General features: G+C 37.8%; 1 protein-coding gene across 1 annotated transcript in view; it reads left to right on the forward strand.

The window, feature by feature from the left end:
- Positions 1-23,252, forward strand: part of ME1 (malic enzyme 1) — a 228,096-nt gene that overhangs the window by 107,042 nt on the left and 97,802 nt on the right. Inside the window, exon 6 of the mRNA XM_015136858.3 lies at positions 17,050-17,153. Coding sequence (XP_014992344.1) covers positions 17,050-17,153 — 104 coding nt within the window. The remainder of the gene's footprint in view (positions 1-17,049; positions 17,154-23,252) is intronic.

Consider the following 23,252-nt stretch of genomic DNA (forward strand, 5'->3'; position numbering starts at 1 on the left):
TGATTGGTTGTGGACAGCAACCGATCAGAGGCTGAAGTGAAGTTACAAAGTTACGCTCCTGTGCAAATGTCTGATTAGTTGCAAAAACCAACCAATCAGAGGTACTTTGAATTTCTCATCTGCCAGCAGAAAAGGTAGGGGTTTGCAAAGGGAGTAGCCGCTGGTCATTTTGTTACTTAGGCATAGAAAGTTAGGGTTTTCCTTTCAATTTAGTTCTAGGAAGTCAGTGCAAAACGGCCTTAGGTTCCCTGCCTCCAGACCCTATTCTCCAGCCTCATTCTTATTCTTAAACTCTGTATTACTGTTATTTTCTTGCATCTTGTCCTTTTAAATAAATCATATTTTGGGAATCTAATTGTAAAAATGTATACTAGCAAATGATCAACTAGAGTTCTTATTCTAAAAGGAGAGTAAATTATTTGTTCACTTTATAAAAGATAGTTTAGCTCTACCCAGAGTTAGTTAAACTACAAAATTTACAGGTATACATATTCTTCAAGACTGCCCTCATTTCTGCCATCAACTGCAAGTTCAAGAGCTTCCCAAAACCAACTTCAGGCTTGATAATTTGCTAAGACTCAAAAAACTCACTGAAAGCTATTGTACTCACAGTTACAGTGTATTATGGGTGAAAGATAACACATTAAAATCACACAAAAGAAGAGATGTATAGGGAAGAGTCTAGAAGAGTCCCAAATGGGAAGCGTCCACTTTCCTGTAAAATCAGGACATGTTACCCTCCCAGTACAGATATGAAATATCAACATGTGTCCCACTGTTCAGAGTTTTACTGGGGCTCCATTACCTAGTCATGATTGATTGATTGATTGTCCAGGTGGTTGAACTCAGCCTCCAGGTTGGCCTATACTATATGACGCAAAGGCCCTACCCCAGATCACATGGTTAGTCTTTCTGCAATGGCCAGTCTTCACCCGGTGACTCTTAGTTATGGTCGCTAAGCTACTAGATAAAAGGATTAGGCCCTATTTAAACTGGTTGAATGCTTGTAAACTGTCACCAGAGTCCATCCACAGAATAAATAAAAGTATAAGAGACAAACAGACAAAAAAGGAAAACAGATGTAAATTTTATTGTTAAGCAGAATTAAGTTTTAAGCTCAGATAAGATTAAGGATTTGATCATCAAGCTTTTAAGGAAATATAGTTCCTATGCTATATAAACTGTCCCAGAGCGTATTACAATTGACAGCTTAACATTTCAGTTTTTAAAAAGAGCATAACCTTGATATCCAAACCTGGTAAAAAAAATTAGCACATAATAAGAAATTGCTAAGCAGTCTCATATTTACCCCTGCTCCCAGTTTCACCACTTACTAGTGGTGTTTCTGTGTTTGGCTCATGTAAAATGAGTAATTACCTCATAGAGCTGTCATGGTTTAATATATTTAGAATGCTTAAAATTGTGACTGGCATTTTGTGAGCACTTAGTAAATGTTACCTCACATTAATATAGATGTAGAAGCAAAAGTTCTTTATAAAATATTGGCAAGTAAGATCTTGCAGAATATTTTAATGTTGAAATAATGTTTGAAATCTATTCAAACCATTAGCTACATCATAATTAATGGTGATATATTAGAGGCATTATTTTAAAAGACAGGACACCTGTTATCACGGCTGTTCTCTTTTTTATCATTCAGAAAATTCTAGCCTGTGTAATAAGACAGTAAAACAAAGGGGATATAACTGACAGGAAAAGACAAAATTATCATTATTTATAGGGAATATGTTTATTACTGAAACCCAAGAAAACCAACTAAAAAATATTGTGGTCAAATTATAGCACTCAGTAAAGTGGCTGCTTTAAAACAAATATTGAAAACTTAATAGCTTTTCTATGTACTTGTAATAACCAGTTAAAAATTAACTGATTCACAATAGCAACAATATTCTATTCTGCTATTCTGCTAATGTTATATAGTATTTGACTTTTTTAAGCAAAGAAATAGTTACATATTATTTGGTTAATCAAAAGAATTAATTTTGGGGCAAGTATTTTTTTTTCCAAAAACTGATCAAGGTATGCTGCATTTATTAAGCAAAATATGTTTTCATCTTTGACTCAATTTGCCCTTAATTTTATTGACTTTTGAGCTATACATATCAACTGTATTCCATTAGCAATACAGTACTTTTCAGGGTAAAAATAGAAGCTGTGTAAGATTCTGGATTAACTTTTCTGTTGCTTAAAATAGATAGAAATACTCCAACACAAAACTTTCTGTTTGAGCTCTTGGAGTGAAGATATGTTAGAAATATTGTAGCCTGTAAAACATCCTAATCTAAATTTTTATTGTCTTTAACTCATAATGTGTGGTGAAGAATAGAAAAATATTTGGAATCAACTGAGTTGCCACTCATAATGTTCTCATTTTATTCATTCTGACATTTTGTTTTTTGTATTTATTCTTTCACTGCTGCTTTACTGAGAAGACAGAAGGAAAACTTAATTATGACTGAGTCTATGAGTTCGTTTAAAATGTAATGGTGTTTTTATGTAGTGACAGTTTCACATGTGGAAAACTGATTTTAGTCAAAATGTTCCTGTAGTAATACTTTTTAATCTTAATTGCTTTTTTGAATCTCTGCATAGTTTTACACTTCATAATAAAAATATAGAAACTACTTGATAATAGCACTTAGTTTCTTATCCAGAATAACCCAGCAAATTTTAATAACAGTAAATCCCCTTTTAATACAAATTATAACTGTTTTCCTCTTTTATTATACCTACGTGTACTGGATAGTAATGAAAATAGAAACGGAATTAGCTGCCAGTTAATAAGACACTCTTCACTTGCCATAAAGATACACTTGCCTGACTGCTTTTAAGCTTCTGCAGCTTTCAACTAAAGGAAATTTGAGGAACTAAGACACCAAAACAGAAGTACACAGAAGTACTTGGCTAAAAAATATTGTTATTCTTTTATTTTTATTTTTTATTTTAATAGCTTTAAGGGTACAAGTGGTTTTTGGTTACACGGATGAATTATATAGTGGTGAACTCTGAGCTTTTAGTGTACCCGTCACCTGAAAAACATTGTACCCAATAGATAATTTTTTATTCTTTACCCACATCCTACCCTCCTCCCATCTGAGTCTCCAGTGTCCATTATACTGCTTTGTATGCTCTTATGTACCCATAGCTAAGCTTCCATTTATAAGTGAGAATATGCGGTATTTGCTTTTCCATTGCTGAGTTACTTCATTTAGGTTAATAGCCTCCAGTTTCATCCAAGTTGCTGCAAAGGACATTGTTTTATCCTTTCTTACGGCTGAGTGGTATACTATGATATATATGTGAAAACTTTCTTTATCCACTCATTGGTTGATGGGCACTTGAGGTTGATTTCATATCTTCACAATTGTAGATTGTGCTGTGATAAACACATGTGTGCAGGTGTCTTTTTGATATAATGGCTTCTTTTCCTTTGGGTAGATACCTGGTAGTGGAATTGCTGGATTGAATAATAGATCTACTTTTTGTTCTTTGAGAAATATCCATATTGTTTTCCATAGACGATGTTCTAATTTACATTCCCAATAACAATGTATAAGTTTTCCCTTTTCACCACATGGTGCCAACATCTATTGTTTTTTTGACTTTAAAATAATGGCCATTTTGATTTTGTTAAGGTCGAAAATACTCTTATTCTTTAAGTTAATAATACTAAGTATTAAATTAGGTAGGGTGTTTGTGTTTATATTTTCATCTCATCTTTCATCTATTTATTTCACAGTCCACATTTTCTTTAATTGTGAAGCAGTTACTATATAAAATTTACTTGTTACCTGAGGTAAATTTTCTTTAGAGCATATCATGTTTGATTCCTTCTCTTTTTTTTTTTTTTTGCTGTTGCCAAATATTTCCATAGAAATTATGTTGATTATATGTCTATTTTTTCTTGTATATGACTAATATTGAGGCTTGCTATTTGACTAAAAATAATTTGAGTAGATGTTCCTTGTGTTCCCTTCATGCTTCTTTGGACATTATTGTGTCTTAAAGAACCTTTTCATGTGTTATATGGTATATTCGTTTTTTAGGGTTATTGTAACATAGTGCCATAGACTAGGTGGCTTAACTGACAGAAATTTATTTTCTCACAGTTCTGGGGGCTGGAAGTCCAAGATCAAGGTGTTCGTAGGATTGGTTTCTTCTGTGGTTTGTGTCCTTGACTTACAGATGTCCATCTTCCTCTGGTGTCTTAATATAGTTTTTCTTCCGTGTATGTCTGTATCCTAATTTTCTCTATTTTTTTTTTTATTTGAGATGCAGTCTCATCTGTTGCCCAGGCTGGAGTGCAGTGGCATGATCTTGGCTCACTGCAATCTCCGCCTCCCAGGTTCAAGTAATTCTCTGCCTCAGCCTCCCAAGTAGCTGGGATTACAGGCACCCGCCACCACGCCCGACTAATTTTTGTATTTTTAGTAGAGATGGGGTTTCACCATCTTGGCCAGGCTGGTCTTAAACTCCGAACCTCATGATCCACCTGCCTCGACCTCGCAAAGTGCTGTGCTGGGATTACAGACGTGAGCCTCCGCACCTGGCCAATTTTCTCTTCTTAAAAGGACCAGTCATATTGGATTAGGACCCACTCTAATGACCTCATTTAACTTAATTACCTCTTTAAATACTCTGTCTCCAAATACATCACATTCTGAGGTACTGGGGTTAGGGATTCAACATATGAATTTGGGGGCAACACTATTCAACCCATAGCACATGGTCAGTCCTCAAGAGGTCATGGGCAGAACGAGTAGGAGAATGTCATTTCTGCATAGTTATTCTTTCCTTATTAAACCATTGCTCCAGGTCTCAGCTTTTCTGTGTCTAGTTTTATGGTTAGTCTGGCCTCTGATTGATGTGTACAGTGTACCCTAATATAGAATCCTTATTGGAGCTTGAACTGGCAAAGTTGAAGAGAGATCTTTCCCATTTAGACAGTTCCCCTGCGTGTTCCAGAAAGTAGTCTTCATCTTTGGCATGAACCTGCTATGTTGGAAAGAAACTGAATGAAGGAAAACCCTTATAGACTTTGTGTATCTTCCAGCCTGTCTACAGAATCTGATGTTGACACTAAAGTGTGGCCTGTGTTTGTTTTCTATTGCAGCTGTAACAAATTGTTACAAACTTAGTGACTTAAAACAACATAAATGCATTTTCCCTATAGATGTGTAGGTCACAAGGCCAACACAGTCTCAAAAGGTTAAAGTTACAAAAGGTGTCAGTATGGCCATATTCCATTTCTTGGCCATTTCTGGCTTCTAGATTGCCTGCATTCCTTGGTTCATGGCCCCCTTTATTCATTTTCAAAGCCAGCAATATAGCAGCATTTCTCTGGCCTGCTTCCATCTTACATCTCTTTCTCTGACTTCAGCCAGGAAAAGTTTTCACTTTTAAGGACTCACCCTTAGTCACATCTGTAAAGTCTCTTTTAGCACATAAGATAACATATTCACAATTCTCAGGGATTTGAGCGTGGGCATTTTTGGGGTAGGGAGGGGAGTCATTATTTTGCTTATCACGTGGTACCAACTATAGTATCATCATCTGTCCTTCAGCCCGCCTTCACTTCTACCCTTTATCCTTTTATATTGCTTGCCACTTCGGACAAGTGGTCCTGTATTGGAATGAATACCAGTTCATTACCATCGTTAGTAAAGCCAGGGGAGAGAATAAAATTCTCAACTCCCAGAATTTTGGTTTGGAGTTTCATTTGCTTGCTCTTTGTGGTCTCATTTTGCCCCATCCTCTCTAAATTAGAAGATCATAATAGGTTTTATCAAGAATTTATTTATCTATTTCCTGAGACACTACACTAGTGCCTTGGGAAAGAGAATGGAGTCTTTCTGTAGTTTGATTTTATACACACTATAACTAGCAGGAACTCCTTGAAATTTTGAGGTAAATTTTAGAAATACTGATTGTATAGAACAAAACAGAAAATTTATTTGAATGAGACAGAAACCTAGTAGGAAGTAGAATGGTTTTATTTTAACTTAGTAATACAAGTTCGAAATAACTTAACAATACCAGTTCCTCACCACTTCAGAATTATCAGGGGCATGTGTTAAGAATGCAGAATTTTGCACCACACTCCAGACATACTGAATCACAACTAAATTTTAATCATTTTTATTTCTAGCACTTTTTAACAATCATGCCAGCTAATATGCATGCTGACATTTTAGTGGTACTGGTTTTAGACTCACCTGAATGTGATGGTTACTTTGCTTATTCTTGTTGATAACACGAGCCAACAAAATAGCAAAACTTATATATCTTTATAGAATCCGTAACAAAAGAGGAGAAATGGTAACAAAGAAAATAATTTTCTGTAGATTATAAATAAAGTTTAAAAATAAATGCTAAAATGAGGAATAGTTACATTCGTATAGAAGATAAAGGTGTATAATGTTCTTAATATTTAAAGAATACTTTCAGGTCGGTAAGAGAATATTAGACTAGGCTCAGTGACTCACATCTGTAATCCCAACACTTTGGGAGGAGACTAGGCTCAGTGACTCACACTTGTAATCCCAACACTTTGGGAGGCTGAGGTGGGAGAATCACTTGGGCCCAGGATTTGATAGTGATTACTATTAACTTCAAATAAATGGATGCTTCAGTTATAAACTCTGAAGGGTCCAGAATTGAGATAATGTTAACAGTAAGATAATTAGTATAATTACCAACATATACCCTCCTTATCTCCTTTTTTGAGCTCTCTTATATTTCCATATGTCTTGTTCCTTACTTTTTCCCCAATCCTTTTCCTTTTCTCAGGCTTGTAAATTTTCATAAGTCTTCAGTGGCACCACATGCATTTAATGTAACACCTCGTGCTAAAGAAGTTCCACCCTTTTTTAAGTGCTTGCTTAATACCAAGTGTTTATTCTCTAACAGTGATCTATTGAGTGTTCACTCCTGACAATAAGAAGTTTTTAATCCAGTAAATTAATATCACTTCTGTACCAGTCTACTTTGTCTGTGGAACCATTATCAAAATGGAATAATGTTGTTAAATTGCTTTTTGTAGATACTAATTTTTTTGTCAGTCAAATCTTTGAGAATGCACTCATTATTCAAGCCTTAATTATCTTAATTAAAATTATGAAATTAAAAAAACTTAATTTTTGACAGGGACGTTATTATGATTGGAAGAATTTTTTTTTATACTTAGAGTTCTGGGATACATGTGCAGAACGTGCAGGTTTGTTACATAGGTATACACGTGCCATGGTGGTTTGTTATACCCATCAACCTGTCATCCACGTTAGGTATTTCCTAATGCTATCCCTCCCCTTGCCTTCCACCCCCTGACAGGCCCCGCTGTGTGATGTTCCCCTCCCTGTGTCCATGTGTTCTCATTGTTCAACTCCCACTTATGAGTGAGAACATGCGGTGTTTGGTTTTCTGTTCCTGTGTTAGTTTGCTGAGAATGATGGTTTCCAGCTTCATCCAAGTCCCTGCAAAGGACGTGAACTCATTATTTTTTATGGCTACATAGTACTCCATGGTGTATATGCGCCACATTTTCTTTATCCAGTCTAACATTGATGGGCATTTGGATTGGTTCCAAGTCTTTGCTATTGTGAACAGTGCTGTAATAAACATATGTGTGCATGTGTCTTTATCGTAGAATGATTTATAATCCTTTGGGTATATACCCAGTAATGGGATTGCTGGGTCAAATGATTTTTCTGTTTCTAGATCCTTGAGGAGTCACCACACTGTCTTCCACAGTGGTTGAACTAATTTACACTCCCACCAACAGTGTAAAAACATTTCTATTTCTCCATGTCCTCTCCAGCATCTGTTGTTTCCTGACTTTTTAACAATTGCCATTCTTACTGGCATGAGATGATATCTCATTGTGGTTTTGATTGGCATTTCTCTAATGAACAGTTATGATGAGCTTTTTTTTATGTTTTTTGGCCACATACGTGCCTTCTTTTGAAAATGTCTGTTCATATCCTTTGCCAACTTTCTGATGGAGTGTTTTGGTTTTTTTTTTTCTTGTAAATTTAAGTTCCTTGTAGATTCTGGATATTATCCCTTTGCCAGATGGACAGATTGCAAAAATTTCTCCCATTCTGTAGGTTGCCTGTTCACTCAGATGCTAGTTTCTTTTGCTGTGCAGAAGCTCTTTAGTTTAATTAGATCCCGCTTGTCAATTTTGCTTTTGTTACCATTGCTTTTGGTGTTTTAGTCATGAAATATTTGCCCATGCCTATGGCCTAAATGGTATTCCCAAGGTTTTTTTCTAGGGCTTTTATGGTTTTAGGTCTTATGTTTAAATCTTTAATCCATATTGAGTTAATTTTTGTATAAGTTGTAAGGAAAAGGGTCCAGTTTCAGTTTTCTGCATATGGCTAGCCAGTTTTCCCAACACCATTTATTAAATAGGGAATCCTTTCCCCATTGCTTGTTTTTGTCAGATTTGTCATATAGCTGTAGATGTGTTGTGTTATTTCTGAGGCCTCCGTTCTATTCGATTGGTCTATATATCTGTTTTGGTACCAATACCATGCTGTTTTGGTTACTGAAGCCTTGTAGTATAATTTGAAGTCAGGTAGCTTGATGCCTCCAGCTTTTTGTTTTGTTTTGTTTTGTTTTGCTTAGGATTGTCTGGGCTATATGGGCTCTTTTTTGGTTCCATATGAAATTTAAAGTAGTTTTTTTCTAATTCGATGAAGGAGGTCAATGGTAGTTTGATGGGAATGACATTGAATCTGTAAATTACTTTGGGCACTATGGTGATTTTCACAATATTGATTCTTCCTATCCATGAGCATGGAATGTTCTTCCATTTGTTTGTGTCCTCTCTTACTTCCCTAAGCAGTGGTTTGTAGTTCTTGAAGAGGTCCTTCACATCCCTTGTTAGCTGTATTCCTAGGTATTTGATTCTCTTGGTAGCAATTGTGAATGAGAGTTTGCTCATGATTTGACTCTTTATTTGCCTATTATTGGTGTATAGGAAGGCTTGTGATTTTTACATATTGATTTTGTATCCTGAGATTTTGCTGAAGTTGCTTATCAACTTAATGAGTTTTTGTGCTGAGACAATGGGTTTTATCATGTCATCTGCAAAGAGAGACAATTTGACTTCCTCTTTTCCTATTTGAATACCTTTTATTTCTTTCTCTTGCCTGATTGCCCTGGCCAGACCTTCCAATACTGTGTTGAATAGGAGTGGTAAGAGAGGGCATCCTTGTCTTGTGCCAGTTTTGAAAGGGAATGCGTCCAGCTTTTGTCCATTCAGTATGATATTGTCCACGGGTTTGGCATAAATAGCTCTTATTATTTCGAGATATATTTCATCAATATCTAGTTTATTGAGCATTTTTAGCATGAAGGGGTGTTGAATTTTATCGAAGGCCTTTTCTGCATCTATTGAGATAATCATGTGGTTTTTGTTATTGGTTCTGTTTATGTGATGGATTACATTTATTGATTTGCATATGTTGAACCAGCCTTGCATCCCAGGGATGAAGGGATGAAGCCATCTTGATCATGGTGAATAAGCTTTTTGATGTGCTGCTGTATTCGGTTTGCAAGTATTTTATTGAGGATTTTTGCATCAGTGTTCATCAGGGATATTGGCCTGAAATTTTCTTGTTTTGTTGTGTCTCTGCCAAGTTTTGGTATCAGGACAATGCTGATCTGATAAAATGAGTTAGAGAGGAGCCCCTCTTTTTCTATTGTTTGGAATAGTTTCAGAAGGAGTGGTACCAGCTCCTAGTAGAATTTGGCTGTAATCTGTCTCCCTGGGCTGCTGTTGTTGTTGTTGTTGTTGTTGTTGTTGTTAGACTATAATTACTACCTCAATTTCAGAACCTGTTATTGGTCTATTCGGGGATTCAACTTCTTCCTACTTTAGTCTTGGGAGGGTGTTTGTGTCCAGGAATTTATCCATTTCTTCTAGATATTCTAGTTTATTTGGTAGTTTATTTGTAGTGGTGTTTGCAGTATTCTCTGATGTTATTTTGTATTTCTGTGGGATCAATGGTGATCTCTCCTTTATCATTTTTTATTGTTTCTATTTGATTCTTCTCTCTTTTCTTCTTTATTAGTCTGGCTAGCAGTCTATTTTGTTAATCTTTTCAAAAAACCAGCTCCTGGATTCATTTATTTTTTAAGGATTTTTCATGTCTTTATCTCCTTCAGTTCTGCTCTGATCTTAGTTATTTCTCATCTTCTGCTAGCTTTTGAATTTGTTTGCTCTTGCTTCTCTAGTTCTTTTAATTGTGATGTTAAGGTGTCAATTTTAGATCTTTCCCCCTTTCTCCTGTGGGCATTTAGTGCTATAATTTTCCCTCTAAATACGGCTTTAGCTGTGTCCCAGAGATTCTAGTACATTGTGTCTTTGCTCTCAGTGGTTTCAAAGAACTTATTTATTTCTGTCTTAATTTCATTACTTACCCAGTAGTCGTTCAGGAACAGGTTGTTCAGTTTCCATGTAGTTGTGTGGTTTTGAGTGAGTTTATTAATCCTGAGTTGTAATTTGATTGCACTGTGGTCTGAGTGAGTGTTTATTATGATTTCCTTTCTTTTGCATGTGCTGAGGAGTGTTTTCCCTCTAATTGTGGGGTCAATTTTAGAATAAGTGCCGTGTCGTGCTGAGAAGAATGTATATTCTGTTGACTTGGGGTGGAGAGTTCTGTAGATATCTATTAGGTCTGCTTGGTCCAGAGCTGAGTTCAAGTCCTGAATATCCGTGTTAATTTTCTGTCTTGTTGATCTGTCTCATATTGACAGTGGGTGTTAAAGTCTCCCACTATTATTTTATGGGAGTCTATGTCTCTTTGTAGGTCTCTATGAACTTGCTTTATGAATCTGGGTGCTCCTGTATTGGTGCACATGTATTTAGGATAGTTAGCTCTTCTTGTTGAATTGATCCCTTTACCATTATGTAATGGCCTTCTTTGTCTCTTTTGATCTTTGTTGGTTTAAAGTCTGTTTTATCGGAGACCAAGATTGCAATCCCTGGTTTTGTTTTTGTTTTTGTTTTTTTGCTTTCCATTTGCTTGGTAAATCTTCCTCCGTCCCTTTATTTTGAGCCTATGTGTGTCTTTGCATGTGAGATAAGTCTCCTGAATACAGCACACTGATGGGTATTGACTATCCAGTTTACCAGTCTGTGTCTTTTAATTGGGGCATTTAGCCCATTTACATTTAAGGTTAATATTGTTATGTTTGAATTTGATCCTGTCATTATTATGCTAGCTGGTTATTTTGCCCATTAGTTGATGCAGTTTCCTCATAACGTCAATGGTCTTTACATTTTGGTTTGTTTTTGCAGTGCCTGCACTGGTTTTTCCTTTCCATATTCAGTGCTTCCTTCAGGAGCTCTTGTAAGGCAGGCCTGGTGGTGACAAAATCCCTCAGCATTTGCTTGTCTGTAAAGATTTTATTTATCCTTTACTTATGAAGCCTAGCTTGGCTCGATATGAAATTCTGGGTTGAAAATTCTTTTCTTTAAGAATGTTGAATATTGGCCCCCACTCTCTTCTGGCTTACAGGATTTCTGCAGAGAGATCCGCTGTTAGTCTGATGGGCTTCCCTTTGTGGATAATCTGACCTTTCTCTCTCACTGCCCTTAAATTGTTTTCTTCATTTCAACCATGGTGGATCTGACGATTATGCATCTTGGGGTTGCTCTTGTCGAGGAGTATCTTTGTGGTGTTCTCTGTATTTCCTGAATTTGAACGTTGACCTGTCTTGATAGGTTGGTGAAGTTCTCCTGGATAATATCCTGAAGTGTGTTTTCCAACTTGGTTCCATTCTCCCTGTCACTTTCAGGTACACCAACCAAATGTCGGTTTGGTCTTTTCACATAGTCCCATATTTCTGGGAGGGTTTGTTCATTCCTTTTCATTCTTTTTTCTCTAATCTTGTCTTCACACTTTATTTCCTTAAGTTGATCTTCAATCTCTGATATCCTTTCTTCTACTTGATTGATTCAGCTATTGATACTTGTGTATGCTTCATGAAGTTCTCATGCTGTGTTTTTCAGGTCCATCAGGTCATTTATGTTCTTCTCTAAATTGGTTATTCTAGTTAGCAATTCCTCTGACCTTTTATCAAGGTTCTTAGCTTCCTTGCATTGAGTTAGAACATGTTCCTTTAGCTCGGAGGAGTTATTACCCATCTTCTGAAGCCTACTTTTGTCAATTAGTCAAACTCATTCTCCGTCCAGTTTTGTTCCCTTGCTGGTGAGGAGTTGTGATCCTTTGGAGGAGAAGAGATATTCTGGTTTTTTGAATTTTCAGCCTTTTTGTGCTGTTTTTTGCTCATCTTCATGGATTTATCTACCTTTAGTCTTTGCTGTTGGTGACCTTCGGGTGGAGTTTTTGCATGGTCATCCTTTTTGTTGATGTTCATGCTCTTTCCTTCTGTTTGTTAGTTTTCCTTCTAAGAGTCAATCCCCTCTTCTGCAGGTCTGCTGGAGTTTGCTGGAGGTCCACTCCAGTCCCTGTTTGCCTTGGTGTCACCAGCAGAGGCTGCAGAACAGCAAAGATTGCTGCCTGTTCCTTCCTCTGCAAGCTTGCCCTGAGAGGGGCACCTGCCAGATGCCAGCTGGAGCTCTCCTGTATGAGGTGTCTGTTGACCCCTGCTGAGAGGTGTCTCTCCATCAGGAGGCACAAGAGTCAGGGACCCACTTGAAGAGGCAGTCTGTTTCTTAGCAGAGCTCGAATGCTGTGCTGGGAGATCTGCTGCTCTCTTCAGAGGCAGCAGGCAGGAATGTTTAAGTCTGCTGAAGCTGTGCCCACAGCTGCCCCTTTCCTCAGGTGTTCTGTCCCAGGGAGATAGAGTTTTATCTATAAGCCCCTGACTGGGGCTGCTGCCCTTCTTTCAGAGATGCCCTGTCCAGAGAGGAGGAATCTAGAGAGGCAGTTTGGCTACAGTGGCTTTGTGGTGCTGCAGTGGGCTTCACCCAGTCCAAACTTCCAAGTGGCTTTATTTACACTGTGAGGGGAAAACTGCCTACTCAAGCCTCAGTAATGATGGACATCCCTCCCTGCACCAAGCTCGAGTATCCCAGGTCAGACTACTGTGCTGGAGCAAGAATTTCAAGCCGGTGGATCTTAGTTTGCTGGACTCCATGGGGATGGAATCTGCTGAGCAAGACCACTTGGCTCCTTGGCTTCAGCCCCCTTTTTAGGGGTGTGAATAGTTCTGTCTCGCTGGCATTCCAGGTGCCACTGGGGTATGGAATAAAACTCCTGCAGCTAGCTTGGTGTCTGCCCAAATAACCGCCCAGTGTTGTGCTTGAAACCCGGGCCCTTGTGGTGCAAGCACCCAAGGGAATCTGCTGGTCCGTGGGTTGTGAAGACCATGGGAAAAGTGTTGTATCTGGGCCAGAGTGCATGGTCCCTCAGGGCAGGGTCCCTCACAGCTTCCCTTGGCGAGGGGAGGGAGTTCCCCAACCCCTTGTGCTTCCTGGGTGAGGTGATGCCCCACCCTGCTTCTCCTTGCCCTCTGTGGGCTGTATCCACTGTCTAACCAGTCCCAGTGACATGAACCGGGTACCTCAATTGGAAATGCAGAAATCACCCACCTTCTGCATTGGTCTTGCTGCGAGCTGCAGACCGGAGCTGTTCCTATTTGGTCATCTTACCCGGGAATCAAGAATTTTTTAACTTTCTGATTTACTTCAAAATCTCTGTCTTGTTCATAAATCTTTGTAATTGACTACATTGTAGTCAGACTTCTTTATGATATATACTTTAATCATTAACATGGGAAAGGAGGGAGAAAAGAGAAGGGGAAACATGTAACTTTTTTTCTCAATTTTGTTATTTTTCTAATTCGCACATTTTAGAAGTCTAAATATATTCTAGACGTGTAGAAAGTATTTTAATTCTGGCAGTCATTAGTAGCACATTGGCACTTCAACCTCAGCTGCTCAGAAGCCTGCCAGTAGATTGTTTAGAGTTTTTATGCCTTAAGGAACAGCTGCACTTTATAGCAGCACTTGGTTTCAGTTTTTACATTTCATCTGAAATACATTTATGTGATATAACTTGTTAACTTTCAGCTAGCTGGAAATCCTTAACTCTTCTTATGCAATACATTATACATAGGATATACTGGCCAAACCAAAACAATTTCATAATGACAGAGAGTGCCATTACTAATTACAACAGGACAACAAGTGTGAAGAAAGGCTATCATTTCTATTGGCTTTAAGTAAACTTCTCTTCAGATTATTCTTAACATCCGAAGGTTTAACCTTCTTAACATCACCATCTCAGTGGCTTAAAACAATTACTGTTTTATTAATGTTTATGATTCTGTGGGCTGGCAGTTTGGACTGGAATGGCTAGGAAGGCTAGGATGCCTGGCACAGCTGGGCCTTTCTCCACATCGGTTCTCATTCTTCAGAAATTGGTCACATTCCACATGCAAAATGTGCTCATCACCATCCTAGGATTTCAAAAGTTTCATCCCACTAATAGCGGCACGTCCAAAGTTCAAGATATTGTCATCTAAATCTGGTCTAGATGCAAATGACGTTTCTTGGGTTTTGCTCCTTGGTGGAACTCATTTCTGTGTTCCCACACATCAAACATACAATGGTGAGGCAGGGACAGAATAACCACCATCAACATTCTCATTCAAAGCTGGAGGAGTAGGAATCATATGGCTCTAAATGGTACATAGCAATTCTGAAATCTCACGGGACACATGTTGCCAGGCCACCTACATGGGGAAGAGAAGGGAATATTCTTTGAGTAGGGCCCATTCAATTTCCTCAGGGTGTTTCTGTAGTTCATGGTTCTTTTTTAGGCTTTTGGTTTTGCCCTCCAGATTCTTGGCTCTGTCCTCTGAGATATCCTTCCTCTTTCATAAGAAATGATCTGTATTAGCAGCTGAATAACTTTCTCAGTCTGCTTACTGACTACAGAAAATTGAGGACCCAGATAATTAATTTTCATTTTGAAGTGTCTCAATCTTAATAATCCAAGATAGTACCATGCCCTTAAAAACTCTTTAGGCCCTCTCTGTATCAGATTATAGTCTACTCAATGTGACAGAGGCTCCATTCGCAATTCTTTTCAAAATAGGCTCCTTCCTATATTGGCTGGCATGTCAGAATGTTGTTCGACCAGTTCCTTTTGTCTAGTTAAGGTGATCTATTAGTCTTCACTTTAAATCATTCAGAGATTTCTGAAAAAGTTATTAAAACCACATACTTAATTTGATCTTTGAAGACCTTATTTTACTATGCACATCTTTTACCAGCAAATCCGGTGTCCTATATTCCTTCAGTTTTGCTCACAAACTGAACATTTTCTTCTCTAGCTCGTCTCTGTTTTAGACCTTATTATATAGCCACAAGAAACCAAGTCAGCATTCTGCCTGGAAATCTCATTACCCAGATTCACAAATTCATTATTTCAATTTTGTCTATTCTAGGTTACTGAAGGTGTCACTTTGGTCTTATTTATTTATTTATTTATTTATTTACTTATTTTTGCAGGTTATTCCCAATTTAAGTCTTTTTGAGTTTCTTTCCGCAATATTTTGTATTTTCCAGTGTGCAGGTCTTACACGTATTTTCTTAAATATGTCCCTATGAATTTTGCATTTTGGGCTGGTATTATAAATAGAGTTGTATATTTTGTTTCATTTTTAACTGTCCATTGCAAGTACAATTGATTTGTGTATATTTACTTTATAACCTGTGATTGTGTTAAGTTCATGTATTTTTTTCTACTGGGATTTTTTTTGGTAGATTTCTTAGTATTTTCTATGTACACAATCGTGTGTACAAATAAAAAAGGTTTGTTTCTTTTTTTTTTTCAAACTATATTTCTTTTTTTTTCTTGCCTTATTGTAATAGCTAGGGTCTCCAGTATAGTGTTGAGTAGAAGCGATGAGGGTAAACATCCTTGTCTTGTTCCCTATCTTAAGTGAAGAGTCTTTCACTGCTAAATAGTCTTTCACTGCTCAGTCTTTCACTGCTAAATATGCTACTAGATGTGGGTTTTTCATAGATGTCCTTTATTGCATGGAGGAAGTTCCTTTCTGCTTCTAGTTTACTGAGATTTTGTTATGAATGAGTATGTTATATTGTATTTAAATTATATCTCAATTTCAAAACTGATTTAATAAAAGTGATATTACATATTATATATACCAAAACTTTTACAGGGCAACGTTCTTAGTTTAAGAAACAACTTAAACTGTGTAAAGTTAAAAAGTTTAAGAAAACACTAGTAAAGGCTAAAAAAATTTATTTTAAAGTCTGTTAACTACCATAGTAAAGGTAAAATAAAACTGTTGTTTGATGGTTTTGCTTTTGGAAGTGTAAAATTAAGAAAGGAATTGCTATCTTTCCATTCTTTAAGCTAGTATTTCAAAACTATGTTATTTCTCTGTGTGATTGCCTTTGTCTGTAAAATCTCAATTGAACTTTTCTAATTAACACAGATGAAATATTTTAATTTTCTTTTGTTTTCCTCAGAATAGTCTAGAATGTTAACATTTAGGAATTATTTTTCTTTCCTTTTTTTTTTTTTTTTTTTTTATTGCGATAGAGTCTCCTTCTGTCACCTAGGCTGCAGTACAGTGGTGTGATCTCGGCTCACTGCAACCTCCACCTCCCAGGTTCAAGTAATTCTCCTGCCTCAGCCTCCCAAGTAGCTGGGACTACAGGTGCACACCACCACACCTGGCTAATTTTTGTATTTTTAGTAGAGACGGAGTTTCATTGTGTTAGCCAGGATGGTCTTGATCTCCTGACCTCATGATTGGCCTGCCTCGGCCTCCCAAAGTGTTGGGATTACAGGTGTGAGCCACTGCTCCTGGGCAGGAATTATTTTTCTTATTTGGTGTATAAATACTACAATATATTCTATGTAACATTAAGTAATTACCCTGTAGGTTAAATTCTAAATCAGTATGGTAAGATTTTATTTCTATTTTTATCCCTTTTATACAGATTAAGAAACTAAGGCTCAATAAATGACTTGGTTATAGTTATTTCTCTTTTTATGGTACTTTTTAAAATAGGAGTTACTTAAAGATCCACTCTACATTGGACTACGGCAGAGAAGAGTAAGAGGTTCTGAATATGATGATTTTTTGGACGAATTCATGGAGTCGGTTTCTTCCAAGTATGTATCTTTATTTTATCTATATTTTAGTCAGTAACGATAACGTAACAGACTATTAAAAAATCAAAGATTTGGCCGGGCGCGGTGGCTCAAGCCTGTAATCCCAGCACTTTGGGAGGCCGAGACGGGTGGATCACGAGGTCAGGAGATCGAGACCATCCTGGCTAACATGGTGAAACCCCGTCTCTACTAAAAAATACAAAAAACTAGCCGGGCGAGGTGGCGGGTGCCTGTAGTCCCAGTTACTCGGGAGGCTGAGGCGGGAGAATGGCGTGAACCCGGGAGGCGGAGCTTGCAGTGAGCTGAGATCCGGCCACTGCCCTCCAGCCTGGGTGACAGAGCGAGACTCCGTCTCAAAAAAAAAAAAAAAAATCAAAGATTTATGCAATATGGTTTAATAATTAGAAGTAATTTGAATGCATATATCCTATCTATTTCCTCATAACTGTTAACGGACAAATGATAATATCATGTGTCTATCCAGAAAAGATTATCTCTGTTGCTGTCCCTGAATCTACTTTTTTTTTTACAAGAATCTTTAGAACCTGTGGCTGTTGAAATGCATAATTATGGTAAAGGAGACAGTGACCAGTGACTAAATTACCTGCACACCTTTTTATGTTTATTGACAATCTATACTTTCTGGTTGATGGTAAAATCTGATCTTCAGTCATCTTTGTGGCTGATATTTGACTCTTTTATGGTCAACCACCAGCCACAAAGGAAAAGCAGAAAAAGAGGTGGGGATTGAGCATGAGTTGGTAGAGTCCACAGGGGTCCAGAATGGAGCAAGAACAGGGCAGTCCATCATGATCCACACATCTCTGATTAAAACTATATTTGATTAAAATGCAGTACTATATAGGTTGAGTGTCTCTTATCCAAATCACCTGAAACCATTAGTGTTTATGCAGATTTTGAAATATTTGCATATATATAATGAGATGGTACCCATATCTAAACACAAAATTTATTTATGTTTCATATAAATCATATACACATAGCCTAAAGGTAATTTTATGCAAAAGTTTAAATAATTTTGTGTGTAAAACCAAGTTTATGTACATTGAACCATCAGAGGCAAAGATGTCACTATCTCAGCTACCCATGTGGACAGTGTATGGTTGTTTGGCATCACCATTATCCCTGGCTCTGAATTTTATATGCTACCAATAAGCACTCATTTTTTTGCACTTATCACACATAAATCCTTAACAGCAAAAAACATAGTTAATATACCATTAATGCAATGAAAAACATAATGTATTCAGGGTAACTTGTGGCATCATATCAGCGCTCAAAAAGTTTCAGATTTTGGAGCATTTTGGATTTTGGATTTTTTGGATTAGGGATGCTCAACCTGTATTTTCATCTTTTCAAGTAAACATTTGATTGTGGGCCAGATGCTATAGTAAATTTTTCCATTTTTTTTTTTCCAGAAAAGAGGCTCCCTCCATAATTTAGTAATATATTCGAAGAGAATTTTATCACACTGACAGTCATCCCTTGGTTACTGTATAACCACAGAAACCACATGCTATTTAAAAACACATATGTTGCCTTGGTTTTTCTTAGAAATAAAGTCATCACTAGAATTAACTGTAACTAGAGATGCACTTCTGGTTTCTTTTTATTATAATGTTTATTTTTAAGAAGTTGTATCCAACAGCAGAAAGTGCTTTCATCAGCTTGCACAACATTTAGAATGCATTTAACCTCTCATTACTCAAGGTTTTAATGCTGAGTACATTTGCCAATTAGTATGGACTACATTTTAGAACCACATGCTTGATTTATTTATTGTAATTATTTAACCTATTTCATTAAACTATACTTATTTATAGAAATAGTTGAGAAACTCTGCAGTTTTTTTGAGGTCACATAATACAGTTAATTTCTAATAGCTTTTCATATTTAAAGTGGCTTATCTTGTGAAACGCTCATGTAAGGTTTTGAAATTATCCAACTTCCTCAGTAGCACCATTAATCAAGAGATTGTATAGATAATAGTGTAAGGCTGTATAAAAGGAATGGAAATGCAATCTGGAATAAAGTCTATCTAAATGAGACAACTTTAACAAACAGACACTGCTAACAAGTTAGGTACATGTAAGTGCTGATGAAATAAGGGGAGAAGGAATTTTTATTATTGGGAACCAATGAAAAGCTTTTGGGAAAAAATGAGATATGAGTGAATTTTGAATATTTTGTGTCAATCCAGAATCAGGAAAACTGTTGTTTTTTTAATATGGAATTGAGGAGTTACCTAAGTTCTTTGTAAGGAAACAGGGATTGACAAGTGTCAACAATAATTTTAAATGTAGAGATCACCTATAAATCAGGGGTTGTAGTTCCAGAGAAAAATGCGAAAGACTAAAAAAATACCTCTGTCATAACATTGTTTCAGGAAAATGATTTAGATGTGAAACCTAACACTACCCAATTAAATTGAGAAGTTGTACTGAAGATAAACCCAAGATTATTTTTAAAAGAAACATAACTTAAATTCAAAGTGGGAAATGATTGTTACAGGTTACCTAGACATCAGACTCTGAGATAGAGTTTATTAAGGAGTACCCTTGGGCTGGGCACAGTGGCTCACACCTGTAATCCCAGCACTTTGGGAGGCCGAGGCAAGCGGATCACTTAAGGCCAGGAGTTGGATACCAGCCTGGCCAACATGGCAAAACCCTGTCTCTACTAACAAATACAGAAACATTAGCCAGGCATGGTGGTGTATGCCCGTAATCCCAGCTACTTGGAGGCTGAAACACTAGAATTACCTGAACCTAGGAGGTGGAGGTTGCAGTTAGCCAAGATCACACCACCGCACTCCAGCCTGGGCAACAGAGCAAGACTCTTTCTTAAAAAATAATGATAATAATAATGGAGTACCTTTGGGATAAACCTCTTTGGAAGAAAGGGCGTAGTACAGAAGTTACAGTGCAACATGGACCCACCAACAGCCATGGATAACTTAGTTGGGACCACCCCTGCATACTGTTTAGATACTTACATGGACATTAATTTCTGCCCATCAACCTCCCCTTCTTTCTCCTTCAATGCCCATCAACCTCCCCCTCTTCCTCCTTCAATGCTATGTTGGTTTTTTTATTTGCCATCTTGGTAGGTTTGGGGTAGAGCAGCTTCAAATTCTTCCTCTTGGTCTTCTCCACAATGAGAGCTCTTCATCACAGGCTGAGGATTTGATGAGAGTCTTGTGGCACTTACCAAGTCTGTCTTTTCTGATTACACATTTAGGGTCTGAGGAATCACCACTAGGTGGATCTGTGGTCACAGTGAACCTATTATGAGCCAGACTTTGCCTGGGGCTCCATTTATTACTGGCTCCTATAAGCCTCTACTCTAAAAGGGAAAGGGGAACAGCATTTTGATGCTTCAGGTCACCAGGTATCAGTGTCAACTGTGTGCTCATTAGTCCTCATACATTTGGATAGTCCTTGTCCAGTGCCCAGTTACTTGGGTAAAGGACTGTAGTTCCCTGTGGATAAATATTGGGGGGATTATTATCCTGTACTCTTGTCATGGTGTTAAAAGGTTCTTTCTTCTGGGAACTAGGCCTCTTCTTCAGTTTGTGGGTTCTGGGTCTAAAAATTAACTCAGGTTTGGAAGCTGAGCAAGAGATTGTGACTTCATTGGGGCAGCTACACTCAACTTTGTGGTCATTCATCTTTGGTTTCTTTTGATGGTAAATATTGAGTAGTAGCTTTGTTAGCTCTCTGTTTTGCCTCTAGGGATGCAAGATTCCATTAATTATCTCAATAACATTTTGTGGGTTAGCCAGCCACACACACACACACACACACCACTTTTGCTGCTCTTATGATAATTTTGTCTACCTGGTTTCTGATGGTTAAGCATTCTCACTTGGTCTCAGCATCCTCATTGCTATCAGTCAGCCTGGTTGTATATCATCCTTTTCTTCTGTCACTCCTGACCTTCAGGGGAGAACAACCTCTGAAATTTTTAGTAATGTTGGTGTCTTCTCATTGGCATATTCCTTATGGCTTTGGGAAATGGTGTGTTTTCTGGGTCTTCCTGTGGTATATATTCATCTTAAGGATTTTCTGGCTTTTACCTCATATCTATATACCAGACTGCCCAGTTCTCTGAGCCTCGCAATCCCCTCTTCTGCCATCTGCCACAGCATTCCTGGCATTTCAGTCATCTTAATATCAGCCATTAATTTGTCCATGTTTCTAGGAACTATCCTAGTAGTGAGTTTGGACCATCTTCTGGGATTCTTGCCCATGTTAAATCCTGCATCTCAGGAGAGTGCCTGCAAATCAGTAAGCTCTCCCTTTTCTTAGGTTCCAGCCCTTTTAATCAAACACCCTCAACATTTAATTCTACATGTATTCTCCTGGCTAATACAAACTATCTAGGTCTTGTGGCTCCTTTGGGGTAAAGTCTCTTTCTTTCTTTATTAACTCTAGTGTGTCCCAGATAGGTTATATTGTGATAAGACCTTAGTTATTGGCCCAGGGATCTGCAGGGGAGGCAGAGGTAGATGGTAGTTAAGGGGCACATGTTATCTTATAGGGGTGAAATCTTTATCCTTATCATCCCAAGAAAGAAGGGGAAGGCCACTGTGTGAAATTAGAAAGCTCTGGGGGAATCTGGGGATTCAGGATTTCATAAGACATCAAACCAGACATCCCATTCCTTGTGGCAAATTCCCATTCTTTTCTAACTAGGATTCTGACTTAGCAGATCTGCTTTCATTGAGTTTGGGAGCTTGAATATTCTGATGATTAAGCCCTGTTTCTGGACATCAACTTTCTTTACCCAACAGCTACAGAAGCTGAGAACATCTTTGTATTTACAAAGAGGGCCCTCTGGCTTTCTTCTTGGCAGTTACTTTCTCTGAGCTTTTTGTGTTTTTCCATTGTCCTTATAGTTACTACTTCTCTTGTATTTCTCAAACATCTGAAATACCATTCTAACTAAGATGTTCCCTTCCCAACATCTCAGCTCACCTCTGGTGAGCTTTAATAGTTGGACTGCTACCTTGGACCGGGTGTGTGCTCCATCTTCTACCAGTGGTGGGGTCCTCATTACCACTGTGGCAGTGAGTTAACTAGCACCAAAGTCCCGTCTTATTACCAGCTTTCCCAGACTATTCCAAGATTAGGTTACCTGGGAGGCGCATTTGGAAATGAAGTTTAGTGTTTAAGAAGTTTTTAAGAAGTGCCCTTGAGACTAAACTCTGTGGAAGAAACAGCAAAGGAAGCAGGAATGGGCAGAGGGAGAAGTTGAGCTGCCTGCAGGCACGATGACAGTTTTCCCTGATCCTGTGGGCAACTCTGAAGCTACAGTGGCTTTTCAGAGTTGTTACCAGCTGGGCTGAGATGGTCAAGGCTTTATATTCTTGCATCAGTTAGTCCCTGGATGTAGGTCACTCTGGGGAAGAGCGTAGGTCATGGTCTATGGTGAAAGGACTCTTTGCAGCTGAGGCAACCCCCAGGACAACAGTGGGGGATCTGAGAGGCATATTATGATATTCAATGTAATTACTGAATTCAGAAAGTAATGATTAATTAGCTTGGATATTAATTAGCATCTCTAGTGGAGTAGCACAAATCCATTTCCTAGTACTGGCCTGTCCAATAAATGTATCAATTGGGCCTAGTAATTCTACGTCTGAGTATATAGGTTAAGAAAATACTTTAAGAATACAGGTAAAGGAAAAATTTGAAGCCCAACATACAGAATTTCTTCTCTTTGCTTCCAGGATAGCACACTCCCCTTGCTTTTCTCCTACCTCACTGATTGTTACTTTGTACTTTTCCTCAGTTTATTCCTTTTCATCTTCCCCACTCCCTGCCACCTATATACATTAAAATGCTTCGGGGCTTGAAGCTTGAAACTTTTCTTTTTGCTATTTATCTCTACTTCCTTGATAATCTCATCAAGTCATACATCTTTATATTTGTGACTCCCAAATCTTTATCTCTAACCTGTACCTCTTCTCTGAACTTCAGAATCCTGTGGTAAAACTCCTCCTTGACATTTCTACTTAGATCTGTAATAGACATAGCTTTGTAACACGTCCAGACTTGGACTCCCAATCTCCCA

The sequence above is a fragment of the Macaca mulatta genome, chromosome 4 (genome assembly GCF_049350105.2).
Source record: "Macaca mulatta isolate MMU2019108-1 chromosome 4, T2T-MMU8v2.0, whole genome shotgun sequence".
Lineage (NCBI taxonomy): Eukaryota > Metazoa > Chordata > Mammalia > Primates > Cercopithecidae > Macaca > Macaca mulatta.